At 37.6% G+C, this 18,499-nt stretch overlaps 1 protein-coding gene across 2 annotated transcripts in view; it reads left to right on the forward strand.

Moving 5' to 3' along the window:
- tonsl (tonsoku-like, DNA repair protein) overlaps positions 1–18,499 on the forward strand; it is a 63,362-nt gene that overhangs the window by 35,470 nt on the left and 9,393 nt on the right. For both annotated transcript variants that reach the window (XR_015512535.1, NM_001111148.1), the window contains 3 exon segments: positions 1,838–2,145; positions 10,523–10,694; positions 13,285–13,460. Coding sequence is in view for 1 of the 2 variants with exons in the window: in NM_001111148.1 (NP_001104618.1) it covers positions 1,838–2,145; positions 10,523–10,694; positions 13,285–13,460 (656 nt within the window). In the remaining variant the exon portion in view is untranslated.

The raw sequence follows: 18,499 nt of genomic DNA on the forward strand, positions 1-18,499 counted from the left end.
GTACAAGTGAGTGAAAGATTGAAGGAGTCCTCTGACTGCCTGGACCTGCTGTCTCGAGCGCATGGCTGTGTGTGCGTCTGTGTCTGTGTGGTCACGTGATGTGCATTTTCAGAGGTAGAGGGGAAGGACGGCTGCTCAGAAATGCTACACGCCACTGTGTATGTCAAATCGTTGTCGTTTTTAAAATGCCATTTAAAAACAAAGACAGTGTAAACAGGGCCTGAGTGTGTACTTTTCGCGGGCGAATTTGAAACGGGGGCGGGCGGAGGATCGCGATGCGGGTGTTGTCTATCGGATGAACCGTACGTAATACGTACATAGCAGAGCTTGCAAAACTGTGGGGTTTTTTTGTGGACAACACGAACGTTGTCAACATAACTCACTGGAAATCCAAAATGCTTACACACCGGCGACTTTATTGAAAGAGGAGAGGGTTTAAGTTCTGTCGACGGGTCTCCTGCTTCTGCAGTTTAACAAGCACTTCAACAAGCCTGTTTTTTTTCCCGTTTGGCAAGCCAAGCTGACGTGACATGGGGGCGTGGCAGCATCGACGATTCTATTTTTTGATTTAATAATCAAAATTGAGCATAAATTTCGATCGATTTAGATTAAAAATCGAAATCGTGACACCCCTATTATGGACAGGCACAAACAAAAATATAATTCATAAATCTTTTTGAAACGAATTTCATTAGCTATAATTTGTATCTTCATTGTTATGTATTTTTCGTTGGTCAGTTATGATTGAGATAATACTCTGATTATGAGTCTACCATGTAAACAGCGAATTTTGATTACCTTGAAGGACCACACGAGTCACGAAATGTGGAGTTTTTTTTCTTTCCATTCAGCATGAGGTATCAAATTCCAATAAAACAACAGTCTGGTGATGCGACATTAATTGTTTTATACTGACATTTTCCTTCCAAAAACGCTTCTTTGGTCTTATCCATATTTCTTTGCAAGTTGAACACACGTCTTCCACAACAGGAAATTTTAAAAAAGTGCAACTGCGTTAATTAACGCATTATATATTTTAAATTAATCGCATGCGTTAACATTCTAATTTTGACAGCACTAGTATTAATGCAAACTCTACACCTAATCTTTTCTATTTGCAAAAAAACTGCATCAGATCATGCCTCTAATGTACATAACTGGGTGGAGATGGATTTTTCCAATTCAGTGTTGTAAGCCTTTTAGCATTAAACAGAGGGTGAAAGCATTTGACTGTGTTGATGACAAGGACACATTTGTGGGGTAAGTCCAAGTAATGTTACTAGGGGGCATGGCTCAATATCTAAAAGAAAACTTGCAGACATTGATTCAAAAATTGATGCCCAAAAGTGCTTAGCGCCGGATAAAGGCAGAAAGTATGAAAAAGATTGGCTGGAGCATGTTGACACCAATCACAAATTGAATCAAAACCAGGGTTAATTTGAGATATTTTGCCTTAGTCTAAAATACTTTATGCAATAACTTGAGTTGTATAAGGGAATGACAAGCACAAGAGTTTTATATACAAGACAGAGCCTTGGACCATTCCTCATCTGTGAAATCATGATTGAGATCTGATTACCAGCTCTGCATCATTTTACAAAAGGATGAAGAACTTAACTGTCTAATAAAGAATAAATAGTTGTATACATTTTAGACTGTATCTTTACAAAGTTTTGCATCTAAAACCCGATCAATTTCTTCGAATTTCCCTTTTTTTAGTGAACTGTCCCTTTAATGGATCATAATGGATTATGATTAATGGTCATAAATAAATCTGAAATCTTTTACTGTAAAACACACTCACTTCATATATTTCCATACTGTGTGTGTGTTTCAGAGGAGAACCGGCGCGTGTCTCGTGTGTGTGAGGTTCAGGACAGCAGCTCGTGTGTGAGCGTCTGCGGTCTGAGTTTGTCTCCAGCGTCTCTCAATCCTCTCCTGCGAGCGCTGAAGCTTCAGGCTAGCCTCACCGAGCTGCGCATCTCAGCCAACAGACTCAACGATGAGCTGCTTCCAGAAATGATGGCTGCTGCCGCCACCATGCCTAGACTTAGAGTTTTAGACATTTCAGCCAATCAGATTACGGGAGAGGGTCTCAGGAAAGCATCAGATGCATTTGAAACAAGGAGTCAAGCTGCTTTTCCTGTAAGTCTACTTACAGTTTACCTACTTAGTTTAACGTTAGCTTGCTCATTCATTCAGTAATGCAGGATCTACTAGTATTTAAAGGGCACCTATGGTAAAAAATCTACTTTTCAAGCTGTTTGGACAGATCTGTGTGTTGGTATAGTGTATAGACCATCATACTGGGGTGATATGAACACACCCAGTCCTTTTTTTTCAATTTAACTACAAAAAAAAAGGGTCGGCCAATTGGAGCTGTTTTCAAATCGATCGCACCATTACGTAGGTGTGCGATCGCCCCGCCCACCGAATTGATTGACAGCTTCGCGCATTAACATGTTCAGGTAGTCGCGTGTATATGTCAACAAGACCAGGCAGACATACACAAAGCAACCGGGAATCAAAGGTCTGTTCTGTTCGCTAGGATCAGCAATCATCATCAAATGTGATTAAGAGTAAGTTACACATGTTTAAAGTGTTTTAAAACAGAGTATGTGTGTAATTAATTACAGCGTTTTACTTCAGCTTTACTTCATCAGCACAGCCGCGTGTCAGAAAAATTATAAAAGAAGACGCTTCAATCCCGGTTTGTGGAAGTTAAATCAGGTTTATTTTGTACATTAGCATAACAGATATCCACACAGTACTTGAGGTTAGCCTTAACTAAGCTAAGCGCGCTCTGTCTGTCTGCCTGCCTGTGTGTGTGTGTGTGTGTGTGTGTGTGTCATCTGCGGTGTGTGTATCAGTGTGTGCGTTAACTTTGTAACGATATTGTGTGTGACTCATCAATGCAACTTCACAATACTGATTAGTAAAGGTTAGTTCTTACTGTAGTGCACTACGTGAGACCTTCTTCCTTTAAGTCTGTCTGTTGTCTGACGCAGCTGAGGGAGGAGGCATGTAGAAACAGTAGGCGGGGAAAAACTCGTCTTAAAGGTGCAGTACGACAAAACCACCCCCTGCTGGAAATCAGTATAAAACAGCATCTTGTAAAAGGTATAATGAAAAATCTGATGGGTATTTTGATCTGAAACTTTATATACACATTCTAGAGACGCAAAAGACTTATATTAAATCTGAAAAAAGGGGTAACCTAGGTGCCCTTTAAGACATATCTGAATATTATCTCTTAAAGGGATAGTTCGCACAAAAAAAGTTTACTTACTTGTACAAAACCTGTCTTCTTCTGCTAAACACAAAAGAAGATATTTTGAAGAATGTTGGTTTCTGGCACTTATTGACTTTCATAGTATTTTTTTTCAACTATGCAAATCAATGGGTGCCAGCAGCCACCATTCTTTAAAATATCTTTTTTTTGTGTTTACAAATGCTGTTTGCCGTACGCACACACACACACACGCACACATATTAGCATTTACTGACACCATGCGGCCGTGGTAATTATAGCGGTTAAGAATTACAAAGCACTTTTATTTCTTTATTACAAACATGCACCATTTTAAAAACTAGTGGTGTCAAAATTAATTGTTTCTTCGGTGCGTTGCGATGCAGACGCGGACAATTCGCTATCGGTTCAGTAATAATCATAACCGGTTATTATGTACTGACGTCATTTATCTCCTATGTGCTCTGTCGCGAGGGAGGCGAGCGCGAGTATTTACAACACTCAGCCAACTCGGGGCCGGCCCGTGGCATGTGGCATAGGCACCATAGGCATATGCTAAGGGCGCTGTATATCCAGGGGGGCGCCAGAAATGAGCGTGGTTCAGTTGGTTTTGTTTTCGATACTCCTGAAACACATTCAGTTATAGATGGCATTAACTCAAAAACCTCTTACCCTAAAAAGATCTAAAGTGTGTTTCCTACAAAAAGACAAAGCTGGTTATGTTTCACAGCTGTCTTTCTTTTTTTCGCTCGACATTATGATCACTGCTCCGTTTAAGCCCTCGCAATATGTGTTTAGCCGGGAGAGCTCGCGCTAAGAGGAGCTCTCAGTAAGGGACCGTCGGAAAAGTGCTTCTTTTTTTCCGTTTGTTTTCGTTTTTCTGCTCCGCTCAGAGCGAGCTCTCCCTGTTGCGAGGGCTTAAGTGTGTGTGTGTGTTTGTTTGGTGCTGTCTATGTTTGTGTATGTGTTAGAATGAGAGACAGTGTGGTGCTGTGTGTCTGTGTTTATACAAACAGCTTGTTATAGCCTCCCCCCTAAAATATAACACTGTTTATGGAAAGCATCGTCAATGCACCGTGATGCACCAAGATATCGAATTGAACCGAATCGATGGCATAATAATCGTAACCGAACCGAACTGTGAGACTAGTATAGGTTCACACCTCTATTAAAAACTTTTAAACTTAAAAAAAAAACAGAGTTGGAACAGATATTGTAATCCCAGTTTATTTGCAAAAAAAAAAAGCTCTGTGGACTTGTTTATACATGTTATTAAAGAAACACGGTGCCTGTCAATCAATTCGGTGGGCAGGGAAAACCACACCTACATCACGTTGCGGTGGGCCTCAAAATCAATGGGATTTGGGTCCTATTTTAACATGAGGACATTAAAAAAAAGAGACATGTTGGGTTTATACCACTCCAATATGACATTGGAAACACTATACATACACAGTTCTGCCCAAACAGCTCACAAAAGATGATTTTCATCATAGGTGCCCTTTAATGTAAAATGTTTTATTTTTGCCTGAAATAAAAGCATGGTTAGAAATATTTTTAAAAAAGAACAGAAGGTAACTACCCCCTATACATACCTAATGTGATGTGTGATAGTAGGGTGTTTTTCCACATCTAATGACAAGTTCAAGGGGTGAGTAAGTGACATCTCGCCTGGTTAGTAAACCATTCCACCAGCACTGAACAACCCTTTTCTAGTGTGAATTGTCATTATAAAGAAGACTTGCATTATTAGTGAATTTAAAGGGTCATGACACCCCCCTCTTTCGGTTCAGGTCTACCTCGGAATGTTTTCAAAAGATGTATCATAATGGGCGTGGAGCTCTGCGAGCAAAGGGCAGGAGTGGGCGTGGCCCGCAGGGGAGAAGGAGGGGAGCGAACAACTGTTGTCAGTTAGCTCATAAAATGAGACACAAACCATGAGGAGACGTGTGATTTTATAGTTTACAAAGTTAAAATGCAATGAAATAAACAGTAATTTAACGCCCTGCTACATTTGTTATTTGTAATTTCATATACACACAACTACAATTTATATCATTATAAAGATAATCGTGTTCAAATAAACACTATAAATGTAGACTTTTCCCTCAAGCCCTGGTTCTGAATCATAGGCATGAATGCAGATTCAGTGTAGCAGGTCTCTTGCCCTGTCTATTTTAACCATTAGCCCTGTTGGGGCTAGAGGATTTAGAGGATTTAGGCAAACGCAGCAGCACGGCGATGTGTCTAAATGTGAACAAACTCCTGATAAAATACAAAGTTCGCTATTCTTCAATTCTCGTACTGCTCTCCCAACAAAAATGCTAGCAGCACACAAACAGCTTTGCTCTATCCTCCCTGACAGCATCGCGGGGAAAAACATGCAACAAACCCCTTGGATGATGGAAACAAACACATACGAGCTTTCATGAGCTGCTAAATACTGTTTGCCATGGGTCCGTGACTCACAGCTTGGCACTGGCAGGTCGTCCTTGCCTTTGGAAAGCACGTTCAGTCATGAATAATTAAGAAGCAGGCTTTTCTCATAGGATAAAAAAACTCTTTGAATAATAATGAGAACCCCACACGTCACCTTTGCACTTGCAGTTTTGCGCCAATGAAGCAAATTTCTTTAATCAATTTGTAGAGTTGTTATTTATTAAAGTATTAGGTATTATTTCTTTATTCCTCACGGTGTAGTTTATTAGCTCAAGAAGATGTTTTGAAAAATGTCGGAAACTGACTTTAATAGTATTTATATATATATATATATATATATATATATATATATATATATATATAAATGATATTGAAATATCAAAATGGTGAGTTGTTTAGAGAGAAATAGCTAGTTAAATATTTTACGACTAAGTTACATCTGAAAAATTATGCACTAAGTATATATTGCGCACTTTCCTTGGTGTGTCTGAGAAAATCAAAATATGCACATCAGCTTTCAGAACTACATTAAGTAAACAAAAAGACTGTATATTTATGGGAAATAATTATTGCTCATAAATCTAATTAGCATCTTTGGATAGAAACTAGAGCTGCACGATTCTGGCTAAAATGAGAATTGCAATTTTTATTTTCTTGCTTAAAATAAAAGTCACGATTTTCTCACGATTCTGTAGATGTAAAATAAAGGTTTGTATGAGTGGGCTATTATTATTGTTATTTCTCAAACATATGGTAAAAAAAGCTATATTAATATTATATGTAGGTCTACTGTTTATTCTCATGCACTACACTTTGTGTTCGCTAAGAAAGAAAGAAGCATATCAAATGCTTGTCGCAGCGTAATCATAACTCTATAAAGCCATATGATTATTTAAATGTTGTGCACGCTTTCGGTTTCATTTTCACTGCTAAGAGCGGTTCATACTTCCTGCGCGGCTCTCAAACGATCACTCTGTTCCACAAACTGAATGTTATTTACAACTTTATTACCTGTTATTCACAGCCTATGCAGGTTCTGTTCACTAAAGTAGACTTCATTCACAGGCGCGCGCCCACCCTCTCTGTGTTAGCAGCTCACGTCATGTGTAGGGATGTAACGGTATTGTAAATACCGTCATACCGCAATATTAAATTTTTTCGATATTACCGAAGTCGCATGACTCGGTAAAACTATAGGTCTTCTGAGAAAATTTGCTCAGGCGAATGAAGCGAACGGGAGCTAGCTGAAACTTCATTTCCCATCAGCCCCGGCGTGGCCATAATCCTTTGCGGTCTGTTGTCGCTACAGATCCAGTAATGTGGAAATGGAGTGTGCTGCTAGTAGCGGAGATGAAAAAAAGATGGAAATGATCGAACCTAAAGCGGGTGTTGTCGCCGCGCGCGTGCTGAATAGCGGTGCTGTCGCGCGCGTTCTGATCAGCTGTGTTGTGGCGCGCGTATTGTAAAGCGCCGAGGGGGGGTTGAGCACGCATACTCGAGAGGTGTTGTCGCGCGCCTACTGAAGGGCTGGACTGGACGGAGGTTGTGTCGCGTCGCGGGGGCACTTTTGATCGTTTTGGAAGGGCATTTTCTATCCAAGACTAAAAAGGGCATGCGCACTGCACAGGTTGAGCCCTATGTGTGCACATGCCTGCAAATTGGGGAATACGACTAATAACAGTCATGGGGACTGCAGAAACACAGCACACTGTTCAGATTGATGCAGACATTGACTTGTACCGCAAAGAGACCTCTATCTCACTCATGGTTTGTCTTCTCAAGTGGGGGAAAGACAATGCACAACGTTACCCACTGCTGTCAACCTGGACCAAGTCATATCTCTCTTGTCCCAGAAACCTCAGTCCCAAATGAGAGGGTTTTTTCTGTTGCAGGGGACATTGTAAATACCCAGAGATCCCAGCTTTTACCAGATTATAGTTATATGATAATTTTCCTTTAAACCCATCTCTATCTGAGTGATTAAATGTTAAATGTGATGAGTTTTCAACAATACTAAATTGAAACTTTATTTTTTTACATGGTTTAATAATTTTTTGTTATTAAAATTGAAGTTCCTGTTTCAAAGCTTACAGATAGATGACTAATTTGTATGTCATTGACACTTTTGGCACTTTTTTGGAGTATTTTCAAAAGTTTTTTTTTCCTGTAAATGATTCAATAAATACCGTACCGTGACATTCATACCGAGGTATTACCGTACCGTGAAATTCTGATACCGTTACATCCCTAGTCATGTGTGATTTCGCGGCCGCGAATACATCATTACATGAAGACAGAAATGTCATTTTTGGGTGAATAATACCTTATAAATACAGTATGTGACTCTTTCAACACTATTGGTGTCCACGTTGCTGAACATCGTATGTAAAACAATGTGAAGACTTGTGCGGCCGTCATTTCTTCTCCCCTGAACTTAATTGGCAGAATCGTACAAATTCTGGATTGAGACTGTCTAGGGGGTCAAATCGAGATCGCAATCTTTTTTTCGATTAATTGTGCAGCTCTAATAGAAACATAGCTAGTGGTTACAGATCTCCAGCACTCTTTTGTGTTCAGCAGAAAACTGAAACTCATGATGGTTTTGAATCACTTGAGCATTAGTAAATGGTGAGTAATTTTTATTTTGGGGTGTATGAACCTTTTACAACATTCAGATTGATTCTTTTTCATTCAATTGATGTTGCAAAATCCATTAATAAAACAAAACCTCATCCAGTCCAATCAAACTACTGTAAAACCTGGATATTCTTTCAAAGCAAGCCTTCTGGAAACTTTCTAAAGGAGTTTTATATTAAACATCTCAGTTCTGATCTCAATAAATGCACCGTTCGTGATGCTTTACAGCAGACATTGTGGCCGCGAGAAACCTTGCAGCTCTTGTAGACCATAAAAAAGGAGAATTTCGATCGTGGGACAGGATGTGGTTAGACGTTTTTGTTCCTGAATTGGGGTTAAGAAAAAATGACTTCTCTACTTTCTGGTTTGGCGGTTATGTGTGGGGAGTGTTTATGGTCACGTCTAAAGGAACAGAGACGTGTGAAGATCACATTTGAGAAAAATTATACTGACAGATTACTGAGAACACGATTATAATCCTCTTAAATGATGGTAGAATACTGTTAAAGTCAGAATTATTAGCCCTTTTGTTAAATATGAATTTTTTTATATTTTGTTCTCCAATTATATTAGTATATATTAGTTTTAATAACTAATTTCTAATCTCTATTTTTCTCCTTTATCTTTGCCATGATGACAGTAATTAATATTTGACTTGATATTATTCAAGATACTAGAATTCAGCTTAAAGTGACATTTAAAGGCTTAACTGGTTAATAAGGCAAATTAGGGTAATTAGGCAAGTTATTGTATAACGACGGTTTGTTCTGTACACAATGAAAAAAATATACAGTAGCTTAAAGGGGCTAATAATATTGACCTTAAAATTGTGTTAAAAAAAATTAAAAACTGCTTTTATTTTATCCAAAATAAAACAAATAGGACTTTCTCCAGAAGGAAAAATATTATCAGACATATAAAATATTTAAATATTAAAAAAAAGAAAAAAAATCAAAGGGGGGCTAATAATTCTGACTTCAACTGTGATCGTGATTTTCTAAAGTATTACCGCACTTTTTAAACGTTTATTATTACCATTTGTTGAGTCTCCCCATACAGTTTGATATAGCACTTGGACTCGGAAGCTGATTCGTGTGGCATCAATTTTAACATGCAAATATTTAAAACTACAGTATGCTTTAGCATTCATTAACCAAGTGCTGGAAATACTGTAATATATGCAGTAATACTTTACTATGACATGTATAATATATTCTGTTAGATCCCGAAGGAAATTCAATAACATCTCATACCTAAAATAAGTAAAACATAGACCATTAACTTACACACATTTCAAAAAGGAAGAAGAATATACTATTAGTAAATTACCATTACTATTACTTTAGTAATGTAATGTGTATTTATATAGCGCATTTATTGTGTATGGCCATACACCCAAAGCGCTTCACAATCATGAGGGGGGTCTCTCCACACCACCACCAGTGTGCAGCATCCACTTGGATGATGCGACGGCTGCCACAGGACAACGGCGCCAGTGCGCTCACCACACACCAGCTATTGGTGGAGTGGAGAGACAGTGATAGAGCAAATTCGGTGGAAGGGGATGATTGGGAGGCCATGATCGTAAGGGCCGATAGAGGGAACTTGGCCAGGACACCGGGGTTACACCCCTGCTCTTTCACGAGAAGTGCCATGGGATTTTTAATGACCACAGAGAGTCAGGACCTCGGTTTAACGTCTCATCCGAAAGACGGCGCCCACTGACAGTGTAGTGTCCCCTTCACTTTTACTGGGGCATTAGGACTCACACAGACCACAGGTTAAGCGCCCCCTGCTGGCCTCTCTAACACCACTTCCAACAGCAACCTAGTGTTCCCTAGTGGTCTCCCATCCAGGTACTGACCAGGCTCAGCCCTGCTTAGCTTCAGCCCTGAAGCTAGCTTTAGTGTCTTGGTTGTTATCCATGGTAGACTTAAACCAACAACAACAAAAAAACACCAAAATATTGTCAAATTGTTGTTCTAAAAATATTGTGACTTTATTTAGTCAGTACTGCACACTGAAGTGATTTGACCTGACACTATTAATTTAGAGTTGTTTGACAGATTCATTTTTTGTTTAGTCAATGATGCTTATTTCCCTGTTTATTACTGTAAAGCTGAATTTAATTACTCTCCACATACATGGGACTTGCATAAAGTTTACTTTGAATACACTCTTTCTTTCTCTCCATAGTGTCTGGAGGAGTTGAACCTAAGCATGAATCCTCTGGGTGATGGTTGGACACAAGCGCTAGCCAGTCTGTTATCCTCTTGTCCTCTTCTGTCCTCTCTGTCCCTGCAAGCCTGTGGTCTTTCTGCGCGTTTCCTCCAGCAACACCGTCTCCTGTTAGCCAACGCCATGGCCAGTAAGTGCAGAATTATTAGCCCCTAGGCCAGGGGTGTCCAAACTCGGTCCTGGAGGGCCGGTGTCCTGCATAGTTTAGCTCCAACTTCCTCTAAAAATCCTGCCTGGAAGTCTACGGCCCCGTTTACACTGCCAGTTAAATGTGAGTCAATTCAGATTTTTTTGCGCATATGTGACACAGATCGGATCTGTTCTATGACTGTGTAAACATGAAAAAAACGCATGCATTCGGATATTCAGAGATCGGTTTCAGGCCTCCTTCATATGTGGAAATAAATCAGATATAAATCGGATATGTGACAATGCGACTGTCATGTAAACAGGCAGATCGGATTTATTGAGGCTTTCCGTTTTATATGTTATTAAACTTGCGACAATGTGGTGCTTCTCCCTGGTTTATTGACATAGAAGAAAGAGTGAGTGTGGAGACGCCGACGCGATAAACAACAACAGAGGAAACATGAAGGAGGAAAGAAGTCAGTCACCACAATTTGCTCCCACTAGATCTGAGATCTCTCTCGTACCCACAAATTCCTCTGAATTGTGGAGGACACCATATTTAAACCATAGGTGCAAGCTGCGATGATGGCCCTTTCCCACCTCCGCCTCAAAATCATTTTAAAGTTGGGCGAACTTCGTGTTTTATCTTTTGCTTTTTGTTGCTATTGGCTATACATAAAATAACTTTATTCTCTTCAACACCAGTGCGCACACTAGGGCTTTGCAATTAATCGAAAATTCGTTTTCGGTTTCTAACGATTATAAAAAAAACATTAATCGAGATAGACGATTATTTCATCATATTCTGCCCCCTTTCCAGTTGTACACATTTGTTCCTTTGCAAAGCTCAGTTCTACGTGAAAATGACTGAAAGCATGTGCTGTATCTGTAACTTTTGCAACACGGGATGCACATCATTTATATTTTTAAAATCACAAAAGAGCACATGCTGTTGTGTGTGTGCGCGCCGTGCCCGGCCTCGGACAGGTAGAGTGTGTGTGCACGCCGCGCTTAGCATCAGACAGCAGAGCACACACACATCTAACGGCATCGTAATTTGAGCACTTTAATAGTCAAATACATGCACATTTGTGTTAGAGCGCTGCGTTCAGTGATTATTTATATTAATCCTCGTGTGTTTAATAAACAAACAAGTTGAGAATCAAAAGACACGTGAAAGAGAAACCATATCAGAGCTGCGCTATTCTTAAAGTGACAGCGTGCAAATATTCCTGCTGCTGCCTGTTTTTTATTATTAATCAAACAATAAAGGAGAAAATCCCTCACTGCTCTTGACTTAAGGACTTTTTTTAGCTAAAATTTTTTCTTACAGTGAAGATGCTTAAAGCACAGTTTAAACATAACAGATTTAATAACTCATTTCTAATAACTGATTTATTTTATCTGTACTATGATGACAGTACATTATATTTTACTAGATATTTTTATTAAAACCATTAAAAATAGGTTTCAAAATATTTAAACCTGCTTTTATTCTAGCCGAAATAAAACAAATCTTTCTCCTGGAAAAAAAATGATATAAAAAATATTAAAATAATAGTATATTTAATACTATTAAATACTGGTTAAACATAATTTGGGAAATATTTATATATAAAAATAAATTCACTGAAGGGCGAATAATTTTTACTTTAACTGATAATCGTTTTGAATAATCGTGATTACAATTATGACCAAAACAATCGTGATTATGATTTTTCCCATAATCGAGCAACCCCAGCGCACACAGACAAAGGCTACATCTTCAACTACACACACACACACACACATCAGGGCTATACCATTACATAAACTGCGTGGGGATGAATCTAGACTAAACCATTCACTTCTTACACTACACTTCACATATTTTGCAGAGCTGTAAACAAGACTATTTCTTCCATCGTGGCTAGTGTGGCACAGATGCTAGAACCCGCCTTTATGTATGCGCGACATCGTAAATTGTATGACAAGTGTAAATGCATAAATTGTATATGGGTCACAATTAAAACAACGTGTAAACTGACAGACGAAAAAAATCAGATATAGGCAACAAATCGGAATTGGGCATCAAGACCTGACAGTGTAAACAGGGCCTAGTATACCTAGAAAGAGCTTGATTAGCTGGTTCAGGTGTGTTTAATTGGGGTTGGAACTAAAATGTGCAGGACACCGGCCCTCTAGAAATGAGTTTGGATTCCACTGCCTTTTTTCAAGATATTAGTATTCAGTTTAAAGTGACATTTTACTAGGTTAATTAGTGAATTAAGGGTAATCAAGAAATTGTATAACAGTGGTTTGTTCTGTAGACAATCGAAACTAATATTGCTTTAGGGGGCTATTAATGTTGACATTAAAATGTTTAAAAAAAATTTAATCTGGTTTTATTCTAGTCAAAATAAAACAAATAAGACTTTCTCCAGAAGAATAAATATTATCAGAAATACTGTGAAAAAATCCTTGCTCTGTTAAACATCATTTGGGAAATATATAAAAAAAATCGCATAATCTTGACTTTAACTGTGTTTGATCTCAGCTGGTTAGATCTTACTTTGTTTCTCTAATGTATTGATTGTTTTGTGCATTCACAGGCACTGGAAATATGCGGTCTGTGTGCCTCTCCCATAATGCACTGGGCTCTACTGGTTTTGAGCTTGTGTTGAAGACGTTACCAATGCATTGTCTCACGCATCTGGAGCTTTCTGCAGTATGTAGAGGTCCATCTGACCAGCCTTCCATGGAAATCCTTACTAAACTCCTTGCACAGGTAGAGACCTTTGATGTTGTAAAGTTTTTTTTGTGAAGAATAATATAACAGGATATGGTATTATTATGATATTGACCAAAGCTGCAAACAAAGGTTACTTTGAACAGTACTGTGCAAACGTCCTAAGCACTAGACCAGCTTTGTGGCCCAAGACTTTGGCACAACCCACATAGCAAAATGTCTCTGGCCCAGCTCTGGCCCACACAATCAGGTTTTGCTTGGCCCACATGCCGCAGTGAATTACGGTACATGACTAGACCAAATCTGGCTTTCAGACAAGGGCCAAACACGGACCATATCTGGGCCAAGTCTCAGCCAAGTTAATAACTCATAACTGGGCCTGAACTGGGCCAGATAGGTTGGTTTGTCACGATTGCAATGAAATTGATAAACCCATGGAGTGATGCGCCTTAGGCACACTATGGGCACGCTTTTTCTCAAAGTGACCTGATCGGTAGAATTTTTTTTCTTTACTCAAAAATGATTTTAGTGTATTTTAAATGTGGGTCAAGACTGGCCAAACTCACATGGCCCACTTATCAAATTTTTAAATCTGGGCCAAATACTACGTTTTTCATCTGGCCCAAATCTTGTGTGCCGCCTTAAAGACGGTGCCACCACTGCCAAACCCGGGCCATGTTTGGCCACATGCTGTAACCTCCGTGAAGTTGGCACCCCATAAAAACAAATAATCCCCAAAACTATGCCATTCGTTTGTGCTACGTTTGTGCTGATTTGTGCCGCAAAAACGAACATTTGTGCTGTTTTGGGGTCTGAGATATTAAGCATTATTTTTTTAACCGTGTGACGTCACTCTCCACCCCATGTTGCGCAATTGACTTCAAAACAGCACAGGTCGTTTGTGCTCGGTTTGTGCTGGTTTGTGCCGTTAAAACGAACACGGTATCTGTTTTCCTCTTTTAGATATAAGCAAAATATTTCGGGAGCCGTGACGTCACTCTCCACCCCATTTCCTCCAAATCGCACAAAACTGGTATCATTCGTTTGTGCTGGGTTTGTGCTGGTTTGTGCCGTTAAAATAAACACTTTATCTATTTTCGTTGTTTAGATATAATCAAAATATTTCGGGAGCCGTGACGTCATTCTCCACCCCATGTTGTCTAAATCACACCAAACTGGTCTCATTCGTTTGTGCTCGGTTTGTGCTGGTTTGTGCCGTTAAAATAAACACTTTATCTATTTTTATTGTTTAGATATTGCCTTATCAAAATATTTCGGGAGCCGTGACGTCATTCTCCACCCCAGGTTGTCTAAATTGCACAAAACAGGTGTCATATGTTAGTGCTGGATTTGTGCTGGTTTGTGCCACAGCAATTAACTCTTTATCTATGTTTATTGATTAGATATTGCCTAATCAAAACATTTCGGAAGTCGCGATGTCAGCGCCCCATTATTTCCTCTAAATTGCACAAAACAGGTGTCATATGTTAGTGCTGGATTTGTGCTGGTTTTAGCCACAGCAATTAACTCTTTATCTATGTTTATTGATTAGATATTGCCTAATCAAAACATTTCGGGAGCCGCGATGTCAGCGCCCCATTATTTCCTCTAAATTGCACAAAACAGGTGTCATATGTTAGTGCTGGATTTGTGCTGGTTTGTGCCACAGCAATTAACTCTTTATCTATGTTTATTGATTAGATATTGCCTAATCAAAACATTTCGGGAGCCGCGATGTCAGCGCCCCATTATTTCCTCTAAATTGCACAAAACAGGTGTCATATGTTAGTGCTGGATTTGTGCTGGTTTGTGCCACAGCAATTAACTCTTTATCTATGTTTATTGATTAGATATTGCCTAATCAAAACATTTCGGAAGTCGCGATGTCAGCGCCCCATTATTTCCTCTAAATTGCACAAAACAGGTGTCATATGTTAGTGCTGGATTTGTGCTAGTTTGTGCCATAACAATTAACACTTTATCTATGTTTATTGATTAGATATTGCCTAATTAAAACATTTCGGGAGCCGCAACGTCACTCAGCGCCCCATTATTTCCTCTAAAATGCACAAAACAGGTGACATTCTTTAGTGCTGGATTTGTGCTGGTTTATGCCATTAAAATAAACACTTTATCTGTTTGTATTGTTTAGATATTGCCTAATCAAAACACTTTGGGAGCCTCGACGTAACTCTATATTGCACAAAACAGGTGTCATTCAATTGTGCTGGTTTTGCCATTTATAGCACTTTATCTGTTTTCCTTGTTTGGATTTAACCAAAATATTTGGTTAATATTTGGTTGGATTTGTGCTGGTTTGTGCCATGAAAATGAACAACAGATATTTATATTTGTGCACAAATATGTTACTTTCGTTTGCTCACAAATTGTGCTCGTTTGTGCTGCAAAAATATAATTTGTAAAAAATAATATCAGATCATTAAGAGGTCTCTCCACCCCAGTTGCTACATATTTACTAAAATAGTCTCGTTGTGTGCGTTTCATTTGTGCTGGATTGTAACTGAAAGTTTCCTTAGTGTTGCTTCTTTTATTAAAATATTGAATGAAAGATAATGATATCAGCTACCCGCATATTTTTAAATATTTAAATTTGTTTGGGCTGATAGAAATTTTGTTTAAGATACTTTTTTTTTAGATAGCCTAGGCCAAGGTTATTCTGAGATCTTTTTATTATTAGAAAAAGCATGAAGGATGCGAACATCATTTTGACAGATTTAATCCAAGTAAAAGGGCTTGGCCAATATAAAGATAATTGGCTACAACCCTGCTTTACTTATCTACTTCGTTTTAGTCTCATATGAGTAGCCAGCATGCTTAACAATAGTGGAAAACATTTTAAAAATATATGTATATATAATTTTTATTAATTTTATTTATTAATTTTATAAAAATGTATTAATATACATTTTTTTTTACCTGTTTAACCATGCAGCGATTTTCTCTTAAATACTCTTATTATCTGGTCGTCCATATTAGGCTGCTTTCCTATTTAAACTAGCAGCCTAAACTTTTCTGTTGTGGTAGGTAGGCCTACCACTTATGATTAAGTAAAGCAGCTTTAGTGGACTTATTTAGTCAATATTTATTTTATGGGGAAAAAATAGATTATAACACACGCAAACACATAGGCTATGCGTTTTCTACAGATAAGTTTTGGTTTTCGTGATTGTGTTGTTTGTCATACAGTAAAAGAACAATGTCCAAATGGCAATAAAATAACAACAAATAATTGATTAATTAATTACAATCAATAATAATAATAACAATGACAACAATCATATAAAATATTTACATTCACTTAATTGGTAAACACTGTGCGTTTTTATCACGGGCTGTAGGATGTTATTTTGACCATTTTGATTTGGTTTAATAAAAGATAAACATGTAATATTTTGTTATATTTTAGTTATCCTTAGTTATCTTGTTATTATTGTCATTATTATTAATATTATTATATTTATTTTATATTTAATAACTTGTAGACTGTTTCAACAATGAGGAAATAACTAAACTTTTTTAATTCAAGGCCCAGACAGCTTGTTTTGTAATTTAATGCCGGCTATAGGCTACCACCTGAAGGACGGTTATACGGCATGTTGTGATGTCGGCCATCACCGGAGAAAATTAATTTAAAATTTAAAACTTAAATTTTTTGGACTTTTGTTTGAAAGCTTTAGTGGCACTGTAGCTGTCCAAGGTACTGTTGTATAATTTAAATTATAGCCTATATATGCACCAATAAACAAGTCGAATGAATGAATGAATGAATGAATGAATGAATGAATGAATGAATGAATGAATAACATAAATATAGATTCTTAAATGTTGATATTGTTTTTGCTAATAAAAAATAACAAATGTTTAATAAAAATAAAATGAGCAATTTTCAATATTTATACAATTCAGTTAAATATAAGCTGGACATTTTTGGGGACATGTAATTTCTCTGTGATCTTTAATATATACTGGGTAGCTATATTTTCTAAAATCTCAACCAGGAATTGCTAACTAACATATAAAACCTCTGTGTAATTTATTGATTGTTAAAAATGAAATAATTTAAGTGCTATATTTTTTATTAGTGAAAGTGCCCGCTTACTTTGCACAAGGCCTCTCAAAAAATATATTTCTGCTACTATAATACAAATTCACTATTATTGTTTTATTATCATTGTTTATTTTTCCTTAATGTATGAAATTTTTGATAAATTTATTTCCCCTCCAATCATTTTCATTCATCACGTTAAATTTTGGTAATTTTCCCTCCAAATAAAATTGATTTGCTGTCTTGCCTGGTTTAGCACGGAATGTGAGCCTAACAGTTCAGCATAAAAAAGGGTCCGAACGATTGGAAAAGCGGCTTTTAAAGAGACATACTATATACGAAATTTGTTTCAAAAAGATATTTTTTCCCAAGAAAAATATACGAATTATATTTTAGTTTGAGGCCAACTGTGCGGGTGGATGATTTTCAGTCAGTGAAAAGTATGCCTATGAATTATAATATGCCTCATATTGTATCACAATCTTCTGTCATATATTTGCAATTTTTTTAATATGTCATAACACAAATGAGACTATTTTAGTAAATATGTAGCAACTGGGGTGGAGAGACCTCTTAATGATCTGATAGGCCTATTATTATTTTTTTACAAATAATATTTTTTGCAGCACAAACGAGCACAATTTGTGAGCAAACGAAAGTAACATATTTGTGCACAAATATAAATATCTGTTGTTCATTTTCATGGCACAAACCAGCACAAATCCAACCAAATATTTTGGTTAAATCCAAACAAGGAAAACAGATAAAGTGCTATAAATGGCAAAACCAGCACAATTGAATGACACCTGTTTTGTGCAATATAGAGTTACGTCGAGGCTCCCAAAGTGTTTTGATTAGGCAATATCTAAACAATACAAACAGATAAAGTGTTTATTTTAATGGCATAAACCAGCACAAATCCAGCACTAAAGAATGTCACCTGTTTTGTGCATTTTAGAGGAAATAATGGGGCGCTGAGTGACGTCGCGGCTCCCGAAATGTTTTAATTAGT

Source organism: Danio rerio, chromosome 17 (genome assembly GCF_052040795.2).
Source record: "Danio rerio strain M-AB ecotype USA chromosome 17, GRCz13ab, whole genome shotgun sequence".
NCBI lineage: Eukaryota > Metazoa > Chordata > Actinopteri > Cypriniformes > Danionidae > Danio > Danio rerio.